General features: G+C 39.8%; 4 protein-coding genes across 8 annotated transcripts in view; 2 read left to right on the top strand and 2 right to left on the bottom strand.

Annotated features, from left to right (window-relative positions):
* Positions 1 to 1,664: 1,664 nt before the first annotated feature.
* Positions 1,665 to 6,674, bottom strand: mboat4 (membrane bound O-acyltransferase domain containing 4). Of its 4 annotated transcripts, none has more exons than XM_043239272.1 (3): positions 6,049 to 6,674; positions 3,608 to 3,832; positions 1,665 to 3,518 (listed from the first exon to the last, which is right to left on the bottom strand). In XM_043239272.1, exons 2-3 carry the CDS (start codon positions 3,784 to 3,786, stop codon positions 2,585 to 2,587), a joined length of 1,113 nt encoding a protein of 370 aa, XP_043095207.1. In that variant the 5' UTR covers positions 3,787 to 3,832; positions 6,049 to 6,674; the 3' UTR covers positions 1,665 to 2,584. The 4 variants fall into 4 exon arrangements, with proteins under 4 accessions (XP_043095207.1, XP_043095205.1, XP_043095204.1 ...); XM_043239270.1 differs by lacking the exon at positions 6,049 to 6,674 and adding an exon at positions 4,684 to 4,804; XM_043239269.1 differs by lacking the exon at positions 6,049 to 6,674 and adding an exon at positions 3,903 to 4,678.
* gldc (glycine dehydrogenase (decarboxylating)) lies at positions 4,933 to 17,107 on the top strand. Its single transcript, XM_043239268.1, has 25 exons — positions 4,933 to 5,417; positions 5,637 to 5,715; positions 7,606 to 7,741; positions 8,045 to 8,209; positions 8,382 to 8,459; positions 8,565 to 8,712; positions 9,192 to 9,388; positions 9,465 to 9,561; positions 9,643 to 9,748; positions 9,829 to 9,968; positions 10,089 to 10,169; positions 10,263 to 10,360; positions 10,462 to 10,546; positions 10,626 to 10,667; positions 10,809 to 10,951; positions 11,255 to 11,330; positions 13,761 to 13,886; positions 14,342 to 14,491; positions 14,777 to 14,889; positions 14,981 to 15,122; positions 15,578 to 15,689; positions 15,770 to 15,865; positions 15,957 to 16,129; positions 16,396 to 16,476; positions 16,568 to 17,107. The coding sequence occupies exons 1-25, from the start codon at positions 5,142 to 5,144 to the stop codon at positions 16,703 to 16,705; spliced, it is 3,078 nt and encodes a 1,025-aa protein (XP_043095203.1). The 5' UTR covers positions 4,933 to 5,141; the 3' UTR covers positions 16,706 to 17,107.
* On the bottom strand, positions 17,071 to 20,800 carry coq2 (coenzyme Q2 4-hydroxybenzoate polyprenyltransferase). 2 transcript variants are annotated; one of them, XM_043239274.1, is made up of 8 exons: positions 20,679 to 20,800; positions 19,904 to 20,330; positions 19,626 to 19,792; positions 18,696 to 18,817; positions 18,058 to 18,143; positions 17,823 to 17,956; positions 17,558 to 17,746; positions 17,071 to 17,333 (listed from the first exon to the last, which is right to left on the bottom strand). In XM_043239274.1, exons 2-8 carry the CDS (start codon positions 20,205 to 20,207, stop codon positions 17,172 to 17,174), a joined length of 1,164 nt encoding a protein of 387 aa, XP_043095209.1. In that variant the 5' UTR covers positions 20,208 to 20,330; positions 20,679 to 20,800; the 3' UTR covers positions 17,071 to 17,171. The 2 variants fall into 2 exon arrangements, with proteins under 2 accessions (XP_043095209.1, XP_043095208.1); XM_043239273.1 differs by having other exon boundaries at positions 19,904 to 20,356; positions 20,679 to 20,791.
* Positions 20,801 to 21,574: 774 nt separating this feature from the next.
* The window catches only part of mfsd10 (major facilitator superfamily domain containing 10), a 5,688-nt gene continuing 2,689 nt past the window's right edge, over positions 21,575 to 24,573 (top strand). The window contains 6 exon segments of the mRNA XM_043240922.1: positions 21,575 to 21,715; positions 22,391 to 22,631; positions 23,435 to 23,531; positions 23,648 to 23,751; positions 24,192 to 24,350; positions 24,440 to 24,573. The exon segment at positions 24,440 to 24,573 is cut by the window's right edge and continues 46 nt beyond it. Of these exon segments, the coding sequence (XP_043096857.1) occupies positions 22,497 to 22,631; positions 23,435 to 23,531; positions 23,648 to 23,751; positions 24,192 to 24,350; positions 24,440 to 24,573 (629 nt within the window). The 5' untranslated portion in view covers positions 21,575 to 21,715; positions 22,391 to 22,496.

Raw genomic sequence — 24,573 nt, 5'->3', positions numbered from 1 at the left:
ATTGTCGTTTCATTGTGTTTTTTTTTTTTTTTGGAAAAAAAAATAAATAATTAATTAAACGGGACATGATAGCGTAATGATATTTTGGGGTACCCTTTAAACGTATTAAGTTAACGTGGTTTATTAGTCCGTGTTAATAGAGCCATGCCCAAATATGAAAATGTCATCATGGTTCTAAACCTTTATGCCTTTAAAGTCCGCATGAAATCAAAATTCATTATATTTATTTTGTTAGCTCACATTGCTATATTCTGTGGTGAACAATTTATGCATGCAAATCAATTGACAAAAAAATAGTTTGCTTTCGTAATCTTGAATCCAAATCTGAAAATGCTCCTCCCCTCTGAAACAATGGCTCTTCTCTGGTGACATCAGTTTGACGGCTTGGGCGTGAAAATAGCGTCAAAATAACCACGCCCCTCCAACCGTGTTCATTCCAAATGAAACCATTGCTTTTCTACATCCAATCAATTCAAAGTAGAAAAAACAAGAGACATTCTCTAGTTCCCTTTTATAAGATCTCTCAATGCTGTGATGCAGTAATAACTATGGGAACACCTCTTGGTTTGACAAATGTCTGAAGCCCTTTACATCCTGCCAATGTGATTGGCTGAATAGTGCTTGGCACCAGCTTATGTGTATGTGCACCATATATTTACATTTAATTTCCTTCAGGAAAGCAGATGATCTGTCCCCTGTGGCACATCGTGTTCTCAGCTATATTATTATTATTAATAATCTTTAATAAAAAGGTTAATCACAGCAGGGTATACGCATGAGAGGTGTAGTCTGCCTGGGCCTGCCCCATGCTCAAGCGGAGCTTAGAGGCCTTTCTAAGTGCCCCCAATGTGATGGCCTATGGCTTAAAGTACTTCGGTCGAGAGAAGAAGTATTCTCTGAGGTCGTCCCCACATCCAACTGCCTGCCGAGTCACTTTAGTGGTTGCCGAAGCAATGGCTTGGAGAGACACATGTAACCTTGACCGAGCGGAGAGTGTGACACTGGCCTTTTCGCTTGCTCTCCACTTACATGAGTACAGGACGTCAGAGCATGGTTTTGCTTCGCCTCTAGGGGTGCGGGCTCATTTAACGATGGCAGTAGCTTCTTCTCAAGACTTTTGTCATGTTTCATAGTTTGGATGTGAGAACAGCCCCTGGCTCCCGGGTTCTTTCAGCTTGAGCAGATGCTTCCTTAGATCACAGCTCTCTCAGGTACATCAGGCGTGATGAATCCCATAGCGATTACGTCACCATAGCATTGTGCGAACCGTCTCGGTTATGTATGTAACCACAGTTCCCTGAATAGGAAATGAGATGCTACGATCCTTCCCGTTGCGTACCTGGATTGCATTTCCTTCATCCATTACATCTGATGAAATATTGCACTGCACACAGATATGGTGCATGTATACATGAAGCGGTGCCAATCACTATTCGGCCAATCGAATCAAAAAAGAAATGGTATAGGGCTTCAGACATTCGTCACACCAAGGTGTGTTCCCATAGCGATTACGTAGTAGCGGCATCTCGTACCCTGTTCAGGGAACTGTGGTTACATATGTAACGTGTTTCATCATTCAATATCCCGTTTCTCTCGGAAGTATGTCACAATACGGAAGTCAAATCGGTTCACGTGGACCTGTTGTTTATATTTTCTCATTATTTTTGTCCATCCATGCAACCAAACATTTTACCCATCAAAAGGTTAATAAAGACATTATAAGTAATCCATACAAAGCAAGCTGTTTAATAAAAGGTATATTTAAGGAAACAAAAACTTTAAATGATGAACAGGTTTGTATAAACATAAAATTATGCAGGGAAAGCATAGGAGATCACTGATCTGTATAGAAAATATAAGTGTTTTTTGACCTTGCATGCATTTCAACCTATTGTTAGGGACTCCCAAGACCAAAATATGAACCATTCATAACCTCTAATAAAGAGTACTTTAAAGTGCCCCTATTATGGATAGTTACATTTCATGAACTGTGTAAAATCTGAAAGTGCACAGTGTATAAAGGTATTGTCTCTCAAAAGAAAGGGTTGATTCATTGAAATGAGTTCTTTTTTACTAGAAGTCTCCCAAGCCATTTCATGTTGAAACATTAACATATTGGCCGTCCACTTGTTGTGCGTATAGACCTGGGACAACTCGATTTTCATGTTGGTCTGAATGGAAATTCATTCTTTACCAAAAGGTGCCACTTTTGGAGCGTTAAAAGCTCACAAACATTGCTTTAAATGAGATCAACCAATCACTGCAGATTGTCATCACGCAAAGGGGGGGATTGGAAAAATGTATTGTTTGGAGACCCTTGAATAAAAATGTAAAATATTATACGAAATAATAATATTATAAGAAATTGAAAGTGTTTTTAACCTTGCATGCATGCCACGCCGTCGTCCAAAATTTGAACCTTTCAAGTACCATAATTGGGGCATTTTAAACACAGTAAAAGCTAGTTCTACTTACCTTGCTAAATAAATGCTCAAATGTGCTCGCTGGCCCATGTTTACTGTATTTGATGATATACTTTATGAATTATCATATTTATATGATTTAGACTGGTTCTGGTCATTTCTCACAGGATTGTAATCATCAGAACACTCAGTAGTGGAAACACGGCGATATATGAAGACCAGAGCAGTTTTACTGACTCTAAACTCTGAAGCTCCACACAGACAACAACACATGAAATGGTCAGTTGAGTATAAGCCCAGTTCAGACACACATAGAGCCATTTCCTCCATTTGGAGGTAAGCTTTGGAAGCAAGAAGTGGTGCATTTTATAGTCTCCCTGCACAGTGACAGCCCAGATGAAAAAGCCTAGAATCTGACCTGGATGAAGACCGTGCCACCACGCCGAGAACCCAAAGGTCATAAACAGTGGAGATCTGTTGGACCTTTTGAAGACCATTCTTCGAAGCCACGCTGCTGTTGTTCTGTTCCACTGTCGTGCAAACACCGAAGGACGGCTTGATGCTTCAGTCACCCATGGGCTGCCATCAGAAAACCCATCCCACGATGATTTTCCACTGTGACTGTACCCATGGAAACCTATGCCTGCAGCATTGTTAACACACTCACTGACTTTCCAGTGCGCATAATAGTTCATCTTAAGTTGCAGCGACAGGATCCAGATCCATATTATGTTTTGACAAATGCAAGGGCTGTTTACTATAAATACGTTTAATTTTAAGAGCTCCTTGAGAAGATATTTTATCCACACCAAAACAACAACTTGCAACATCTTTGATGCCAGCCTCCCTAAATACAAAGACAACGGTGAAGTGACGCTCATTTGCTTAACAGACTCCACAAAAGTGTTGAAACTGCTATGTGGTCCTCCGAGGAGTGCAGGGAAATTAAGAGAGTAGCTTAGAAATGGTATAAGGACAAACAGATCCCGACTGCCGCTTTGAAAGGGACTAGTAACTGTTCCCTCCTGCAGATCAAGCGATAAAGACGAAACCCTCTGGGTCATCAACATGAGAGCAGATGTGGCCAGTAAGAGCCTGTTAGAAATATGAGACGAGAGCTCACAACTGGATCAAACTGGATGTTTTCACACAGCTCACACAAATACATGCATTTGGACAAATACCTGAGGTCTGGTGTCTCTTGAAGCCAGTATAACTGGTACTGGATGTACAAGTGCCAGCAGGTTTGCCAACACATCTGCAGTCCTAACATCCAATAATGGATGTGAACTGGGTGTATAAAGCAGATCAGCAGCAGGAGAAGCACGGCACTGAAGAACAGCAATAAACTGTATGGACCCATCGTAACAACAGCGAGGATGAATCCTCCCAGTGTCAAATGGACATGCCTTAGAAGAGAGAGGATGCACTTTTTTAAAATGACATTGGCAGCAATTGGATTATGTTGTTAATCTGTACCTGTTGATTACCGAGAGGTGTCCTTGCCTGCCTAAACAATAAAACAGAAATGCAAACGCTATGCTCACAAACTGATAAAACAGCTGTGGGTCTCCACCACAAAAAAGCCTAACGGGATCCATCACCAACCCAGAACTGCTCGAAAAATGTGTGCGAGTAGAAGAGATGTGATGCATATGTACAGAATGGCTGACTACCCTGCTATTTGATCTTCAGAACAAAATTTCTGGATTCCAGACGTGCACAGATAGACAGACGCTCAGTAAACCTCAGCTGTGTGCTTATTTCCTAAATGGAATTTGAAAGAGTGCCAACCAAGTTATGTAGGTTTCGTAAATATTCCTGTCAAACAGCCGAACAATGGAAACGACAGATAGAGAGACGACGGACAGAAGAACAGACAGATGCACTGACAGAAAAGGCTTTTTTTAAGGTAAGCGGTTGCAAACAAATTCTTTTAGCTACATTTAAATAAATGTAGTTTAAAGTTGGTCATCTCTTTTAGTGTATATTTTTTCAGTTTACCTTACGCGGTTGCAACCAATTTATTTTAGCTACACTTAAATAGGCTAAACTTAGTTGACTAATTTTAAACTAAATTTGTTTATGTAAATATAACTAAAATACACTGTCTGCAACCACTTACCATTCTTCTTTAATTTTGCTAAACGGACAGATAGATAGATTTCAAGTGTCTCAAATCCTTGTGATGCATTATACCCTAGACAAGAACTTGGCTTCATCTTAAAGGTTCCCTGGAGAACTGATCGTTTTTAAGGACCTGCTTTGGATTCCCCAGGTGTGGAGAACGAGGAACTCGTTAAGAACCTCGTTCATTTTCCACACCGAGTACGCTACGACCAGCTTCTTCTCCTTTCAGTTGTACGATTGCTCCACAGTGGCCTCGGCGTTTAATTGGGCGTTTAAGAACGCGACTCCAAAACAAGTAAAAACACGGCAGGCATAACGAGCAGATGCCAAGCGCGCGAGTGATTCAGCTCGAGCTCCTCGCGGCACACAGACACGGTGAGTTATTTCGGCGGAACCTGAGCGAGCGGGGCTTGTCTCTGCGTCAGAGAAAGTTCCCTTATCGATTGGCTGCTCCCCGTGCAACGAGGAGGCGTATAAAATAGACACTTTTAAGGAATTTCACAGACATTTAGTAGGTTGCACGGCGCGGAGGCTCCCCGAACGATTCTTCCGTCAAATTTTTTTGTGTGTCAATCTCGAGCGAGGAACATGCAGAGCTGCGCGAGATCCTGGCGTGTTGTCATCGGCAGGTCGATCAACGCTCGCGCGCCGTACACGAATATCAGCAAAGAAGGGGGTGTTTTTAAGAAACTTCGAGGTTTAAACGCAGACGTGTCTGCAAATGTGCGCTGCGTGGGCACCTCGCAAGTTTTGTGGTCTAGGAAGATTGAACGAATTTTGCCGAGACACGATGATTTTTCTGAGAGACACATCGGACCGGGTGACAAAGAAAAAAGAGAGATGCTCAATACCCTTGGACTTGAGGTAAAACCTGTTTTTTATTAAACCTCACGTTTGTACACCCAGTATGCGAATCCGTTTAAACTCTTTGCCGGCATTTTGCTAGCATCTTAAACTTTTTTTTTATTTTTTTAATCGCATTTTCAACCGAACTGTGCATCGGTTGTCGCAGCTTGTGTTGATGCCGATAACGCTACAAATAAACATTATACTAGTGTGCACTTTTTTTCTGTTGATTTTCAGTCAGTGGCTCAGCTTATCGAAAACACAATCCCCGCATCCATCCGCCTGGGAAGAAGTTTGAAAATGGACGATCCTGTGTGTAAGTTGCTCGCACTGCTCTCCGCGGCGGCGGACGGAGGAAACACGTGTCGTTTGTTGTTGTGAATTCATCATTTATTTGCACCGACTGTCCGCGAGGCAAACCGCGAGGTTAAATCGAATTCCGGCGGTATCTGCAAACGGTGCCCGGTGTCGCATTTTAAGGCGGCGGAACTACTCGCTCCATTGAGGGTGTTTAAGAAATCTATCTATATATATATGTATATTTTTTTTTAATTTCGAATTGGGGTTTTCTAACGAACCGTGCTAACAAAGGAGTCCATCTGAGCGAGGAATGTAGGTTACACGCTCTTTGTGTGCCGATAGACCTTACTGGAGTGTTTTTCGCCGTTAAGTCTTCCTTTGAACATATTTGGAGTTGTTTTTGCGGAGCCCGGCGAGCAGCACCAATCTCCTGACGCCCTCAGCCGATGCCAATAGGATGACAATTAGAGTGTAAAGTTCAGCGTCACTCGGCCAGTTTGATCTGGTTAGCGGTAGCGTTACATCACGCGTGCACATCTCAACATACAACTTTGCGTAATAATTGGCAATTTAACTGCGTTAGCGGCGGGACTTTAGCTTGCATACGCGCTTATAAAGTGCGATAATTATTTCGAAAACGTATGCTACGAAAACGGACGGTTTAAACGCGTAAATGTACTGCGGAGTATGAGTAAACGCGTTTTAACTTGCGTTTTTTTTTTTTACAGGCAGCGTGACTTAAAATGCAAAAAGCGTGTGTTTTGTGCAGGTACAAAGTGTAAAGTAGCGTCTCGCTTTTAGGAAACACTTCTGACAACGTTGCATTAAACCTTTCTCAAGTCACTAAACCGTCTTTCCCTCCCCAAACCGATGTATGAATGACACCGTGCGTTTCACGATATACCTTTTACAACACTCACAATTTTATTGTAGTTACTCTGAGGTTTGACATATGGCAGGAGTCGGTTTTCTCGTCTGCTTGTGTGTGTCTTTAATGAAGCAAGCCATGCTGAAGCTGATGGGGGGGCTATACTGGATTCTGCTGGTTCAGCTGCACAGAGCTTGATCTGAGCAAATCCTGTGAGAAATTCACTGCTCAACAATAATGGGCTTTCTAAACTTTCCCTTTTGCCCTTTTGTGAATATATGTGCATTTGTCAAAACGGTTGGGTTAAAAGTAGAGTACATTTGAACAGAAATTGCACCGATAAACGCAGCATCGAGACAAAAGGCTGCCTCATTGTCGCGCGGATATTCCCTTAAACTTGACAAAATGAACATCCCACGGATTTGTTGGTGTTAAGGGAGTCCGTAATGTGTGTTTCGACCCCCCCTCTCTAGCTGTTTTTACTACAGCATTATCTTTGCCCCGTTCAGTTGCTGTGTTGCTAAGCTGCAGCACAATGCCTCGGGAATTTGTGTGTCTCTGTATAAACCGGCTCCAGTGCCCTCAAGCTACAACCATTAAACTATTTACCTAGCCATCAGGAAATGGCCCATATGCGCTTTATCTAACTTTTTGCTACTATATCATGAATTGCAAAAACGTTTAATGCATACATTAATCGGGGAGATCGTGTGCTTTTTGTATTATTCATCAGATCATGCCATGGGATGGTTTTTGTAGCTGTGCTTAAAAACTAGGTGTATTTCCCAATGTGTGTAAAAGCAATTGCTTTGTACCTATGAGTCATGTGAGAAGCTTCTTGAAATATTCACTTGTGAAACGAGAAGCTGGATTTAATTGGGTGCAACACAAACCACGGGGTTTTATTTCCGCGGAAGAAGCTTAGATCTGGAAAACCGAACATCTGCATTATTCTTCAGTCTAGGGTGTTTTACATACTCACTGTTTAACAGTAACTACAGATTTTCTAATTCTCTTCTTTGTGCTTAATCGCTACAGGTGAGAATGAAATTCTTGATTCGCTTCAAAAGATCGCGTCGAAGAACAAGATGTGGAGGTCCTATATTGGAATGGGTTATTATAACTGCTCTGTCCCACCAGTGATACAAAGAAATCTGCTTGAGAATTCGGGATGGTATGCGTCTCTTGTTGTTTGAAGCTTACCGTATATTTGAGTTTCTGGTATATGCGAAACACGAAACGTTTGACAAACATCAGTTGTTTCAGTCATGGGACTTTAAAATTTACAGCCATGCGCTGGAACACCTTGTTCATTAGATTCCCATGGCCGGTGCAGATCTAGTCAAAAAGCAAATTGCAATTTGATTTATTTTTTATTATGCAAACGATTCGTAGTGTGCCCAGCATAATGTAAGTCTTGTGACTCCAACTGTAGGTCTATGGTTAGGTATTCAGTGAGTTTTTGTGTCCTCTATAGGGTGACCCAGTACACCCCCTACCAGCCTGAGGTCTCTCAGGGTCGTCTGGAGAGCCTGCTGAACTATCAGACCATGGTCTGTGACATCACGGGAATGGCAGTAGCTAATGCATCGCTGCTGGATGAGGGTACTGCTGCCGCTGAGGCCATGCAGCTCTGCAACAGGTTAGTGTGCATACTGCTGGGAACATCTGTGAAGAGCACAGCTCTGTTTATCAGGGAGACCTTTAGTCTGTTAGACAACACCTGAACCTGCTCATTCAGGTCTTTGGCGTGCAGGATGGTGTTTCCCCAGGGCTAGGAGTGATAATTAACACTCACCTGTTCCTTTTCAAAGGCAAAACAAAAGAAGAATGTTCTACATTGACCCACGCTGCCATCCACAGACTATTGCAGTTGTGCAAACCAGAGCCAAGTAAGGCAGTTCGCCAACACTCAGAATATCTATCTCCCTTTGTCTTTCTACATCTGTCTATCTACTTCTGTCTGTCTGTATTGATTAAAAGTTTGTATCCTTTAGTTATATTGGTGTGAAGACTGTTCTCAAGCTTCCTCATGAGATGGACTTCAGTGGGAAAGATGTTAGCGGTGTGCTCTTCCAGTATCCAGACACTGAAGGCAGAGTGGAGGATTTCACCGCACTTGTTGATCGGGCTCACAAGGGTGGTGTACGTAACCCTAACCTTTCTATGTCATTATAAAATTCAAATTTCAAATTTATTTTTCGTACATTAGATTTTACTTGGTCTGTGCACTCATTTCACTTCCCATTCGCTAACTTTATTCATCCTCGTGCTACTCCAAACGTGTTTAACTTGTTTTCTACTGTGAAACACAAGGAAATTTTGAAGAACACGTTGTTCCTTTCATTCTACTAAACTGTTTAGAGCTGTCTATCACTTATACGACCAGGTGTGATCTTCATGGCAAGCATGAATATATGAAAGTGAGATTCAAGTGTTACTTAAAAAACAAAATGGAGAGAGTTTTTAACAAGTTATACAAGTTTGCAATAAGTAACAGTTGTCATTTTTGGGTGAACTATCAACCACAAAATCTGCTATTGGTTTTTGTTCAGATCTATTACAACTCTTTTAGACGTGTTCAAAGCACCAAATCTGACTTGTATTTATTTTTTTTATCAAAGGCACTGGCTTGCTGTGCCACAGACTTGCTGGCACTCTGTGTGTTGCGTCCTCCGGGTGAGTTTGGGGTTGACATCGCCTTGGGCAGCTCACAGCGCTTCCGGGTGCCTCTCTGCTATGGTGGGCCTCATGCTGCATTCTTTGCGGTCAAAGAAAATCTGGTCAGGATGATGCCAGGGAGGATGGTGGGAGTGACTAGGTAAGTCTGTAATTTATAGGCTTATAATTTTTCCTCCACAGTGTTGGTATCAACCAAAAAAAACGTTTTGTCACAGAGATGCAGCTGGTAAAGAGGTTTATCGTCTGGCTCTCCAGACCAGAGAGCAGCACATTCGCAGGGACAAAGCTACTAGCAACATCTGCACTGCCCAGGTAGATCTTCGCAAACCTGAAAACTGTGCATACGTTTGTAAAGTTGAAGGTCTGTACTCATTTTTAATCATCTCAAATCAGGCTCTTCTTGCAAACATGGCCTCCATGTTTGCGTTGTATCATGGACCTCAAGGACTGAGGCACATTGCAGAGAGAACCCATAATGCAACGCTGATTCTCGCTGAAGGCAAGTTGTTTAATTTCCGGTTTACTCTTTTCTTTAAATAAGAAATGTTATGATTCTGATTGTTTTTATTATTGTAATAGGGCTGAAAAGAGCTGGGCACAAACTCCAACATGAGAACTTCTTTGACACGCTGAAGATCAACTGTGGTGTGGCTGGCAAGGACATCTTGGAAAAAGCTATGCAGCGGCAGATCAACCTACGGGTCTACAGTGATGGACTGGTGAGGCCTGTGAAAATGTTAAAAACAAAAGTAGCATTGCCTATTTTGGAGTTTATTTGCTTAAAAATGTAAATTTTATTAAACTATTGTTTTTAACGTAGTTTGTTGATGTGGTTTTAGCTCGGAGTCTCTCTGGATGAAACCGTCACTGAGAGAGACTTGGATGATCTGCTCTGGATCTTCGGTTGTGAGTCCTCAGCTGTAAGTTCTCGCCTGATTCAGTATTTCAGTTATTGCTAAAAACCCTCTGTTCTCTGTGCCCCAATGAGAGCTCTTCTTTTTGACATTTATCAGGAGCTTATTGCTGAGAAAATGAGCGAGCGGACGAAAGGACTGCTGGCAAGCCCTTTCAAGAGAACTAGCAAGTTTCTTGCGCACCCTGTGTTTAACAGGTTTGTTTACCAGTTTGAAAAATCAAAGAAACTTCTTATACACAATAACGAAAATATTGATGGGATATTTCTGTATAGTAACAATATTGCTTTTAATTTAGCTATCACTCAGAGACCAATATTGTACGTTACATGAAGCGCCTGGAAAATAAAGATATTTCCCTCGTGCACAGTATGATTCCTTTGGTAAGTAAAGACTTAGTTTGCAGTGATTTATCCATTGCAATAATTTTACATCACATTAAAACTCTGCTGTTGAATCCAGGGTTCATGCACGATGAAGCTGAACAGTTCTTCAGAGCTCATGGTAAGTCAGTATTAATCTGCTCTTTAACATCAACCCCCCAGTTTTTTTTTTTTTTTTTGATTTAAACTGTATCTCTGACATTGCCTCATTTCAAGCAGTCTGATCTATTAACTGTTTCATTGTAACCTTTTTCCACAACAGCCAATCACCTGGACGGAATTTGCAAATATTCACCCTTTCGTGCCACTGGAACAGGCCGAAGGTTATCAGCAGCTCTTCAGACAGCTAGAAAGAGACCTTTGTGAGATTACAGGATATGATAAGATCTCCTTTCAACCAAATAGGCAAGTGTCCCGCCTGGTATTGTTGTTACAGTATCAAAATGCGATTTTTATTTTTAAATTGTCAATAGTGGTCTTGTAGTTGACAAAGCAAATATCAACATGACGCATTCAGTTTCTGGTGCTGATAAGTTTTGGGGGTGTGTAGGAATCTATACTTTCTGCTTGGTTTACACTTTAACATGATCATTAGCATACTGTACTCTTGGGCAAGAGCGTTTTGAAGCAATCTTTGAACTCTGCTGTGCTGATGCAGAACACTTACATATACATGATGCTATTGATTTTTTTTTTTTTGTCCCATAGTGGCGCGCAGGGGGAATATGCAGGCTTGGCTGCAATCAAAGCCTATCTAAATTCCAAAGGAGAATCTCACAGAACAGTGAGTATCATCACGCAGTGAAACACTGCTCTTATTTAACCTAAAGCCTTGTGTTTTACCTCAGGGTCAATAAAAAGAACATACATGACATTTTGTATCAGGTTGACCTTTCATGACTTTTCCTAATCTTGTAAACTGATTGGAAGCAGAATGGCAATCTGATAATTCTTAAAATGTTTATATATATATATATATATATATATATATATATATGAGAGACTTTTTTTCCAAAAATGCAAATTATGAGACCTTTTCAAATGTCACCCATAAGTGATTTATGACAGAAATGGAACTGTTACTGGAAAGGAAAGCAAACTGTGTACTGAGTAATACAAAAAGTTTAATTCTGTGCACAGTGAAAATGATCAAAAGTGTTTTGAATCGGGGACAAAATAGCTGAAAAAGTGGTAAATTGTTCTTATCGCTGACCTTTCCACTCACTACTAACGTTTAGTCAAGTCATTGCAGTGTTTTGTAATCTGGCCTTTGTTTTTTTTTTTTTTTTTTTTTTTTTTTTTATCATCTTCCTAATAAGCAGATCTTAGATAGCGGATGCAGCTCTTAAAACAGCCAAGGTTCAAACTGCCATGGTTGAGTCAATAGCCACAGAAAACAACCACCCCGTTACAGGATTCAACTTTAGTGCATGATTCCATATTTGGAGATTTTTAAGAAGTGCAGACCTTGGACAATCAGTTTATCCATGGTGACTATGACTGGGCGATTTTGCAAAAAATTAAATCTAGATGTTTGTTTCGGAACATTTCACCAATTTCTTATATTTATATTTTTTTAAAATATAAAGTAGTCGACTTGAACTACAACATGATTCAAATATTATATTTATTAATCCTCTAGTTAAAGAAAATTCTATTCCAAGTGTACCACACATGGAGCTTTCAACATCATTTAAACGTTAAACAAATGTCTTTTGCAGAAAAGATTGTACATTTGAAAACTGCACACTTGTAAATATATCTGTACAATCTTAAACGATTATATTTCTCTCTATTTTTACTTGATGCTTTCTTAATTTTGTTATTGTTTTACTCCATTTCTACTATGTAATTTCAGTTTCCTGCATATTTTGCACTTTCCTCTGCACTGGAAGGCCTGTCACCAAGTCAAATTCCTTGTTTGTGTAAACATACTTGGTAATAAAGCTCTTTCTGACTTCTGACGGTATAAAACCTATGGACTATTAATAATAAATGTTTTGTAAAAACAGTGTACGGCAGCTTTTAGTCTGTCACAGTAATGTAAACATTACATATCAGACATACAGAAGTGGTTTCTCACAGGTCCTTTTTCGCCATCGTCTTGCATGCGTTTTCCTCTGCACTCGTTCTATCTTTATTAACACAGAAGCGCATTTTGTGCGAATGCTGCCTCGCAATATGAGGGAAAAAAACCCCAAAACATTTAAATTCGAATTAATTTATAAAATCTGAAAAATCCCAGCCCTAATGGTGACCTATTGAAAATAGCTTTTAGACCACTGTCTTTTAGTTTCGTATAGCAATGATTAATACAAACGAAAATTGGGTTCTATGTATATGAAACAACACTTAAAGTTGAAGTTTGAGCTATTTGTTGTCGCATTGTGGAATTGCAAAAAAATAAAGCAACAACCATTGCAATTGCTCTTCAGGACATTTTCAGATCTTTACAACATTTTCTTTGCGAAAAGAAGGCCTTCGTTTGTTTCTATGTTGCATTTTCTTCTTGGTTGGTTTCACTTTCACAAGGCAACATTGCAAAGTGTAGCAATCTCTTTATGCAAATCACAAGTGAGGAAAGTTGTCCTCTTATTGTTCAGAGTTCACCTGTCTACATTTCTGTGTCGTTCACCAAGATTGATTGGCAAGTTTGCTCTGCGGGCTTGTTGTGGCTTTATAGCGGTCACTCCTGCTCTAATATATAAATCTGTATATAATTACATATATAGTCTGTTTACAATTTGTCTGAGAACACCTCGTTCAGGCGATCTTGGCTGATTTCAGTGCATTGATGCTAATGCAGTGTTCTCATATATCTAAACGAACAGAATTTAAGGGACAGAACGGCACAGGATCCAAAACAGTTGCTCCAAACGAATCAGCTTTACATTTTATTCTTCTTACAATATCTTACCATTTTAATTTGGGGCTTGACAGCATGTGGCAAGAGTTTAACTTCCCTTTCAAGAGAAAGTCCAGAGAAGTTTGGCACCTCAATTGAATCTGAACATTATCACACTCCTCCACCCAAAAGCATCGCCAGTGTTTATCGCTGTTTTACCCTGTTGTCTGACTCCTGCATATTTTAAGAAAGTGTTTAAACTTTGACTTGTACTTATGGAACTTGAATTTAAATTAAGAAAATTTACGAACCTTTTTGTTTTTTCCCATTTTAATTTTAATGTATGAAATCTGTTATGAATTTGTTCAGGTTTGTCTGATTCCCAAATCTGCTCATGGAACAAACCCTGCCAGTGCTCAGATGGCAGGCATGAAGGTTCAGGTGGTGGAGGTGGACAAAGATGGCAACATCGACGTTGCTCACCTTAAAGCCATGGTATGTACAGTAATTTGAAGCGTCACCTTTTGCATCTCCTGTCAACAGGAAGTCTTTATCTTCTGTTAACTATTTGCACTGACACACTTGTCTATGATAGCATTATCTTGTCCGTGTTAAAGGTGAAGCACAATTTCTGCGCCACTAGCAGCCAGCACCAAACGAAATTGCGAAAATGAGTTTATTGAGGTTCAAACTGGTTTCCTGACCAAACCTCCAGACTGCCATTGATTTGATCTCACCAATAATTCAAACTCACATTTTGCTGCTGTTGTGATGCTGTGTTTTGAAAGGTGTGGGTGTGTGTACGTACAGTACATTTTTGAAAGGGAACCAACCTATGAATAGCTTTGTTGTTTGATCAACAGTTTCCTCGATCCAAAACCAATGACGTTTAATCTTTTAAAGGTGCACATACTCAGTCAACTACATGGTGGTTTTGTGTTTTTGGCCAGGTGGACAAACATAAGGCCAACTTGGCTGCCATTATGATCACATACCCCTCCACTAACGGTGTGTTTGAGGAGAACGTGAGTGAAGTGTGTGAGCTCATCCATCAGAACGGAGGACAGGTGTACCTGGACGGTGCCAACATGAATGCACAGGTCAGATGAAAAACATACAGCAACATTTTGTCATATATATATATATATATATATATATATATATATATATATATATATATATATATATATATATATATATATATATATATACATATTAGTAGTGATCATTAATATTAGTTACAATATGGACAATGAGCTTCCTTTTATTATTTTGTTTTATGAATGCATTATATTTCTGTATTGATAATGATTAGATGCTGTAAAGTGTTACAGCTTCATTTACAGCAGGCTTTACATTTGAAAATACATATTCCTCTGATTCAGGTCGGATTATGTCGACCAGGGGACTATGGCTCGGATGTATCTCACTTGAATCTCCATAAAACCTTCTGCATTCCTCACGGTGGTGGTGGCCCTGGAATGGGACCGATAGGAGTGTAAGTGTTGAAGTGAGCAAAGCTGCCCTGCCCAATCTACCAGAAGAGCTGATCCGTTGACTTCAGTTAACCAACTGGCTTTTTCTAACAGGAAACAGCATCTTGCCCCCTTCCTGCCCAGTCATCCAGTGGTGAACATGCAGCCTAGTAATGCAGGAAGTTCTTTGGGCACCATAAGTGCTGCTCCCTGGGGCTCCAGCGCCATCCTGCCCATCTCATGGGCTTACATTAAGGTCAACACTTAAATCTTGACCATTTTTGCATGAGTAATAGGGATGCACCAACATTGACACTGACCAATACAAATTGTTTTCAGATCAATTTCTGTTGATTTTGCATAAATGGGACACAATTTAGATCTATTTTTCATGCATCCTGTTTATGCAAAATTGAACACAAATTTTTAATCTTACAAGCAAAATTTTGGCTTTATAATTGAATGGTACAGCATAAATCACATGTTTTGAACTGCTAAGCTTACATTTATTTTATTTTTTTTACGATTTTAAAGATGAACTTTTAGTGAGTTTTAGATGAAAGAAAAGGTAATGTAAAAATAGAGGGAAGGAAGAGCATAATGAAATATCCAATATACAGCGAAATGCCAAGAATAAGGCCTAATATGCTGATATGGTCCCATATATTATACTAATTTATTAATCTATTATTTGATTTTTCCATTTAACAGATGATGGGTTCAAAGGGTCTTGTTCACGCTACAGAGGTGGCCATCCTTAACGCCAATTACATGGCTAAAAGACTGGAAAACCAATACAAAATTCTTTTCAGGGGCTCTAAAGGTTGGTTTATTGCATTTTTTTTTTTTTTTTATCTTTTAAAAGTTCTGTACAAACATTCACTCGCTCTTTTGGATTTGCAGGATTTGTTGCTCATGAGTTTATTTTGGATGTGCGGCCTTTTAAAAAATCAGCAAACATCGAGGCAGTTGACGTAGCAAAACGATTGCAAGATTACGGTAATTGGAATTTGGAACATCCATAAAGGAAATATTTTTATCTTAATATATGTTTGATAATTGACTTGACTCCTCTCCACCTTTATGACAGGTTTTCATGCACCGACCATGTCGTGGCCCGTGGCTGGAACTCTGATGATCGAACCCACAGAGTCTGAAGACAAGGCTGAGCTTGACCGCTTCTGTGACTCGTTGCTGGCCATCCGACAGGAAATCGCAGACATCGAAGAGGGCCGGATGGACTCGAGGGTTAATCCTCTCAAGGTGAGTGTTTTAAAGCTTGAATCTTAAATGCTGAATCCAGAAGATTCCATATCAGTAAAGCACACATACTAAAAGTTCATGGAGCATGTCATCATTTATACTCCTTGGCACATTTTATGCCGGAAGAGTTAATATAAATTGCTTTTTTTAAAAACACGTTTCTCATTTCTGCTTTTTAAATTCATCATATTGTCCAGAGCTGAAATTTTACTGAATCTGGATCTTCCTCTAGTTTCTCTAACTTGTCTTTCACACGTTTTCCAAAGATGGCTCCTCACTCACTGGCCTGTATTACCTCTACCACATGGGACAGACCTTACTCCAGAGAGTATGCTGCTTTCCCCATGGTGTGTAGCTTATGTTAATATAACTACATAAATACATAAGTCTTGCTTTTAAAATTTAAGGATTTTTACTCATTTGGATGTGTTATTTCAGCCTTTCGTGAGACCTGAGACCAAGTTCTGGCCCACAATTTCAAGGATTGATGACATCTATGGAGACCAACATCTCGTCTGCACCTGTCCACCCATGGACGTCTACGAGTCTCCATATGAGGAAAGGGCTTCTTCGTGACCTTCTTACTCAATGAAATGCTACGTCATCCAAATGAAACATTCCCATCATATATGATCACTTATTCTTTCCTGTGATTACAGTCTCTACGGTACGTTCATGGTGCCTCAGATTTCCGTTCGCATACAATGCACATAGCTGGCCTCTCCTCCTGTTACTTTACTAAAACAATCCAAATCTGATTCAGATACTGTAATCGACCTGTATAGGGGTTGTTTGTTGTTTTCTTTTTATATTTTTATTCACTGTATAAAAAATATTTGGGTGTCTTGGTCTGTTTTGTAGGCATAACTTACTGGCACTGTTCAATGTTAACGTTAATTTTATAGATGTAATGTATGTTTTCTAATTATTTAAGGATTAGAGCCTGTTTGTAGCAATTTAATAAATATTTTAAACGAACACTGGTTTACATAATTGTCCTAAATCAATGTTATTATTCCACATCGCACAACCAGCATGTGCTCTAATTTAAAATGGAGTTAAGCTGCGTTTCATACTGATGATCGTTTCTCTTTTTCCATAAGTTTCCAGTCACTATTCCTAAAAATAAAAGCAGCCCGAGGTTTCTGTTTGAAGCAAATTTTTTCCAGCAGTCCTCAGGTCTGTTGATGTCCACAGCGTAGATCTGTGGAACACAGAATAAGAGATTAGTGTAAATTTAGACCTTTAAGCGACTAATATAATCCCTTTTCTTGTAAACAGGCCATTATAATCAAGTATACTGTAGTCAACAATTGAAGTGGATCAAAAAAGTTTCATTAAAGTTGTCCTTGGGCAGTTTTGGTTTAGGTATTAGGGTAAATTTGAAAGGTTTCGATACACTTCAATGGTGCAGTCTATCTTGCTCACCTGGTTTGCTAGATGAATGGCCACTGCAGACACCGCACAATAGTAGGGCAAAGTCTGGTCAGCATTAGCTCCTGCTAGAACCAGCCCTGACAGCATGGCCCCAGTGAAGCCACTGAGCCACAGTTTGGTATTCTCCTGAAACCTCAGAGCTGTAGACTTCACTCCCACTTTTAAATCGTCATCTTTGTCCTACTCAAGATGCGAAAATGGATCACAGTGTACACAAGGCACAAATATGTCGGGGTGTGATAATCACATACTGTACCTGATGGGCATAGATTGTGTCATAAATCAATGTCCACATGACACCAGACAGATAGAGAGGTAAACACACAGACCAGTCACATGATCCCTTCACAGCAGACCAACCCAGAAGAGCACCCCAATTAAAAGTGAGACCTACAGAGGAAACAAACGTACAGAATGTTCAGTCTTAGAAACGCTGTCACTTTTCGGCAGTAATATGGAGGGAGGGGTTTAATATATTAATGAAAACACACCTAAGACGAACTGTGGCCAGTATGTGATTCTCTTCATGAGAGGGTATGTGACCACCAGTGACAAAGAGGCGGCTCCAAGAGCTATGCTAGAAACAGATGTCAAAGTTTATTAGTAAAATTAGTTTCCATGAAACAGAAACTGCAACCGTCTTTTTGTCTCCATTTAAAAATCCATCAATGCAATAAATATCAATATAATAACTTGAAAGTTACAATCTCAAATGTTGACAAAATAGTGGTAACACTAGCCAAGTTACTAGCATGCGTATTGAAGCACGTATTAATGGTTTATCGTGCATGATCATATTTTAGATTACTTAAGTTAACCCCATACCTAAAGTTAACTGCTTTATTATTAATAAGCAGACATACCCTGGTTTCACAGACAAGGCTTAAACCTAGTCTTAGGCTAAAAGCTGAGCTGTTTCTAATAAAAGAAACTTGCACTGACTGATCTTAAAACATGTCACTGTCTTGATTTTGCCTTAGGATGCACACCAGTAATGCTTTTTTCCTAAAACACGTTTATAAAAAGTACTTGAATGTCTTCATTGAACTGAAGTTGAAAGTTGATGTTGAGAAGCGCTCACGAAGTATGACCAAAATAGTGTGTAAAAATACTGTAAAATATACGGCACCTGTAGTAATTGAGACAGAGCAGAACCCCCAGTGCTAAACTCAGCTGGCCTCCGAGGAAAACCAGAGCCTGAAACGGAGTGATCTCCCCCGATGCAATGGGCCGAGTGGCTGTCCTTGACACCTACCAGAAATATGACAGATCCCAACATCAGATCCCAGCAACACACAAGATCCGATCCAGGTGGCCTATTTTTATTTTTTTGAACCTTTTTTTAAAAAAAGTCTAGCAGTAGCAATCATTTGCCCCTCCTTTCAAGACTAACCCACATCTTTAAACACTCATACCTATGTCACGGTTTCTACAAACTACAATAGACATTTTTCATTGGCAACCTTTCATCGAAAACCTTTAACTTTCATGGATTTTTTTAATTTCACAAGATAATAGTGGACAAATGCTTCTTTTAAAGGAATAATAATAAGCTCATACACTATTTTATTGGTAATAAATGGAGTTTGAATGGTTATTAATCAACAAATCAAGCAAATCTCTCAGGTCTGTTAACTTCCTAAGTCTTCCACTTGAGTTCTATATCAAAACAGTTTAAAGTGAGAGTTAACCAAGAAATGAAAATTACTTTATTTACTCACCCCCATACCGCTCCAAACATGTATTACCATCAACATTTTTTAAATATCTCATTTGGTTTTACAGAAACAAAATCATAGGGGTTTGAAATAACTGACACTGTTTTTGGTCAATGTTAGAGTGAAGTCACACAACGTCTTTGACACACTCACCCTGGTAAGATTAGAAGATGCTTCATCTGGAGGAGATGATAGCAAAGATGTAATTTAAACCACTGTTGAATTAAATATCCACCACACTGAATGTTTTCAGATAATGAAGCAAATAGTTCACTTTCTAGGACTAAAGGACGAATACGATGTAGGAAACAATCAGTCTACTTCTACGTATCTATGCTTACCTTCTTGTCAAAGTCTTTATCCCACATGTCATTGATAGTGCACCCTGCTCCTCTCATAAGCAAAGCTCCCACCCCGAAGAGCGCAAGCATGCCAAGATCGGGAAGACATCCCGGGTCTGCCGCCAGCCCGATGCTCCACGTACAGGGCAGGTACAGCAGCCACGTTCCTGCAAGAACGAAACAATTCAGAACTCACTGAAACAAAGAACAGCTCGCGACCAAAACAACATCCCGGAAGACAACACACTGCATCAGCGTTTCACATGAGCTCAGCTCACCTATGGGTTTGTCCAGTCTCATTAACCTGAGATACGGCTGGACGGACGCCGGGGCCGCGTTCACAATCCCAGCAGGGGTGAAGCTGAAGAACCTCCTGCCACTGCTGTGACCTGCCAGCAAAGGAGGCCATATTCTCTGTTTGCGATCGCCTCTTTTGTGAAAGCAGGATCCAGGCTGACAGAAGGCTGTGGTGATGTTTTCGTGCTGCCTTCTGAGACTTGAAAGACGGGCAGAGCAGATCTGAGGAAGACTCCTCCTCACTGCATGTGCTTGAAGCACTGCCAGTAGTCTGGTGGACATCATCTTGTCTGGTGAGCCGTCATGACCAACGTTTAGCAAGAGATGTCACAACCGCAAAATCGAGAGGCGCTCCATTGTATACTGGCACTCATGTGCAGATGAGGGGGCTCTTCAGGAACAATGAACCTGACAACACAAACACAATACACAGACTACTGACGAGTCATGAAAATGTCAAGTTGAGTGAATAAAGCTTTCTTGTAATACTGCGTGCCAGTATTCTGTAAGCGCAAGTTAGCCAAACTTAACACAATTTTAGGTTATTCAATATTATCCTGCTTCTGTTACTCTTAACCCTTGGCTATGACCATTGAAAGGCACTTTATTGACTAATCAGTGGTGTTTCAAGCAGCAACAAGCGTCGCTAATACGCTAAATACGGGAGCAAAGACAGATCAGCATTGTCAGTCATGTTTTCAGGAATGAATCGCTTTTAAATTATTCATTCACGTCTATTTAACACATTGAACTTACAGCGCTCTGTGTAACAGCAATTTTGAAGTCCTCTACGTTGTGTGCGTCGACGCTGCCTTCCCCCTGAAACCTTCGTTTATTGTACGGTTCCGCCATTGAATTTATTCTGAGGTACCTACTTCAGTATTTGTAATGATTATGTGTACAGAAATATCACAGTCAACAGATGCTATAAAACACAGTATTGCTAAACATGCTTTAATTAAAGTTTCAAAGCTACGTTTCATTCAGTCAAATTAAAATGTAATGTGCGGATATATAACACCGTTCATAACGATAATGGACGTTTCTTTACAAAGCAAGCATTATAACAAGTTCTAACATTATAAAAAATATAAATACGTAGCTGTGTTATAGGTCGTAAATTGACCGTGCTAAAAGACACGAAAAGAACAAATCGACACACGTTTTAAATGTGAAAATACAAAAATGTATGTATGTTATGTATGTGGTGTAACATTGGATTAAATAGTATGCGTTTAAATAAAATGTAACACTTCTCTACGTTCTACAATTTAGAAATCTGTTAAACAGTACTAGTTACCTCCCTCTCGTGGTCATCGAAACATTACAATTTAACAGTGATGTCGAAAATAAAAAAGAACGAATATATGTCTTTGTATTTTGTATGTATTTTTCTGAGAGTACAGGTTAATTGTCGTTTATTTGCATGTTCTGTGATTATCTGTTCTGACACGTATCGCATATTTTCATAATATTTAATGCACCACATTTCCCACCCAATTGTTACATACAGCGTCCTAATGTAGTTCACGTGTATTTATATAATTTTGGTAAGCTCTTATTTGTGAAACTCTTGACAACTTTTATTCATTCATGAAAGAGACAGGGAAATCATGGCCCGACACGTCACGCTTGTCGTAGCTGAAACGAGACACCGCGCTCGCGCTTCCTGGTGTGTGTTTATGATGGGGCGTGTGTGTGTGTGTGTGAGTGTGTGTGAGTGTGTGTGAGAGTGTGTGTGTGTGGGGAAGCAGCATCTTCTGGGAACTTTGATTGCGCACTCCGAGCTCAAGGTAGGAAATTAAGTCAACTTAAGTAAACGAAGAAAACGCCCGACTGAAACGAGTTATGAGCGGACAAATCTCTTAAAACGTGTTAGAGCTGTCGCCCTGTTTTCGGCGGACTGGATTCAAGTACTGTGTGGGCTGTGCAAGTTAACTTGACCCTCTGCCCTGTGCGAGACTGTGAAGAGTTTTGGTTTGTAGAGCTCTGCTAACTATAGTTAAGCAGCTTTTGAACCAATCGTTGATTCATGAAGAATAAACTTCATAAAACTATTTATTCAAAAAGCTTTTATTTCACACGTTACGTAGAAGCAGCAATAAATTATGCATAATTACAAGGAACTAACTAACCCATGCCTTGACCCTAAATAGGCAACCTGTTGTCAGTTAATATGATCCAGTAATTATTTGTGTAAGAGTACATCAGCAAGAAAACCTTGAAGTCCATCCTACTTTTTAAATGTATTATTTTAAAGCGTTTAATTTTTAGTATCGTTTACAAAGGTGGTGATCATAACACTGACTAATTTCCAAATGAACCAAGATATTTATAATTTGTAAATAATACCATGATGCAAGTACACAGTATAGGGTATGCTGTCCCCGTCTTTTGCACTTGAGTTTAAAGGATGAATTGTTGAACTGCAGACCGTTGTTTCACTTTGCTGTTTTGTTTTTGTTCAGTGATTCATTTCAGTAACCACTGGAGATGTGTTAAGAGTCCTCGGCAGTAAAAAAAAAACAAAAAACTAAACAAAACAAAAAACGTTTGCTTCTCTGGAGTGGAGAAATGGAGGGGTCTGAGGATGTGCGCTCCTCCAGAGTCATCAGGGTGGTTTTCTTGGCACTGCTGCTTGACTTGCTGGGTTTCACCTTAATACTTCCCCTGCTCCCCTCCATCTTGGACCACTACAGTCAAACTGGGGTGAGTTCATCTTTTTAAGGCGAGGCCTATAATTTGGACATTTAGCTGTTATGATATCTAAAAAGGTGTTTGGCTGGTTGGTTGTTCAGCAAGAAATGCTGCTGTATTCGACCTAGATTAGTCATGTATGCAACTCTAGATTGTGTGGGGGTGCACGATATTCCAGTCGTGACATGTTGGCCATGCTTATGACGGTCTAATTGATGCAATCTTAAAGAAAGGATATACGGAGCATTTCCTGTACAAACGTGACTTAAGCAATTACATATTGAATGAACTTTATAATACTACATGCTTTGTTCAAGAGAGTGTCTGTGAAAAGCCTCGGCCTCAAAGCCGTTCTTTCTCATTTAATGAAGCTTACAATGGCTTCATTCAGTTTTTCATCTAGCGCATTCTCATCGAAAGATTACAATTAACGTGTCACACTTGGCAGTGCGTAACATTTTTAGCTCTTGCACTGGATGGTTAGATGGGCTTCTTACTCGGCATCGATCTTGCTTTCCAGTTAAACCATCCAAACATTCTTAAATCATTTACTGTGCAAGCAAAGTATATCACAATTAGGTGAGATCATGCTAAGCATATCTTGTCAGCTCCTATCAAGTAATAGGAATAGTGTTTTTTTTTTTTTTTTTTTTTACCATAACCATTTTTCAGCATAAATGAACTCTGATACCTTTGTCAGAAAACAAGAAACGTTGCTTAAGTAGTGCCTTGAGTCCTTTTCCATCAATGCGTTTGCAATGAAAAACAGCAAACAGAAAATGTGTATACACCTATAATGTTCTCTGCATCTTCAGGACGGCGTGTATCAGTCATTACAGAGCGTGGTGGACTGGTTCAGAGGGGTGGTTGGAGTTCCTATGGAAACTAAATATAACAGCGTTCTTTTTGGAGGTAACTTCATTACTCTGATGGATGTCAGGGGGTTTCTTCAAATGCGGCACGGAATTCAAATAGACCTTTTGTACTGAAGACGGGTGCGTTGTTCATCTTCGTCTCTGGTGTCTTAGGTCTGATAGGCTCTCTCTACAGTTTGCTACAATTTCTGTCGTCGCCCATTACTGGTGCTCTTTCAGATGATTATGGAAGAAAACCACTGCTGCTGCTAACAACCGTAAGTACAGACATAATTAGATCATGCAGGGCAGGCGTTCACACTTTTGTCAGTCAGACCTTTTTGACCTAAAATATTTACTGAAGTAAACTCTTAAGAAGCTAATATTTCAGTAATTTATGTAAACATTTGTATGGTCTTGTGTTGGTCACACGGCATGCAGATAAACAAATAATAATTATTTAATTATAATGATTTAATAAGTTATCGTTCTCTGAATCGTGGTTTGGGAAACCCATTTATAGGGTATTTATTAATATCAATTGAAAATATAACATATTGCCATTGACGTATGTCTAAGCAGTTACTTATGGAAACGTTCTGCCACAGAATAAAAAATTATTAAAAAGGTAATTGGAATATTTATCTCATCATTCAGAATTTCTTGCAAAATTGGAATTTTTTTTTAAGCCACGGCATATATTTTGCTTGTTTTTCAGGTAGGTCTAATGTCATCCTACATTCTGTGGGCTTTCTCTCACAGTTTTACCATTTTTCTGCTGTCTCGAGTGGTTGGAGGAATCTGTAAAGGTAATGTCAGCCTGTGCACCGCTATTGTTGCGGACCTGCCTTGCCCTAAAGCACGAAACAAGGGAATGGTGAGTTATGGTCACCGTTATCAGCTAATAATGTTTTCATATTTGGAGTGATTTGAATATTCACTGGGTTTGTTTTCTTCTGTTGTCAGGCGATGATTGGTGTTGCGTTCTCCTTGGGGTTCACACTGGGTCCATTAATGGGAGCATACTTTGCTCTCAGACTCAAAGACGCTGAGGTGTTTTATCAAGGCCCGGCCATGCTGGCTGTCCTATTTTCTTTAGC

This window comes from Puntigrus tetrazona, chromosome 5 (genome assembly GCF_018831695.1).
Source record: "Puntigrus tetrazona isolate hp1 chromosome 5, ASM1883169v1, whole genome shotgun sequence".
NCBI classification, from domain to species: Eukaryota; Metazoa; Chordata; class Actinopteri; order Cypriniformes; family Cyprinidae; genus Puntigrus; species Puntigrus tetrazona.
This window is presented reverse-complemented; position numbering and strand designations above follow the sequence as displayed.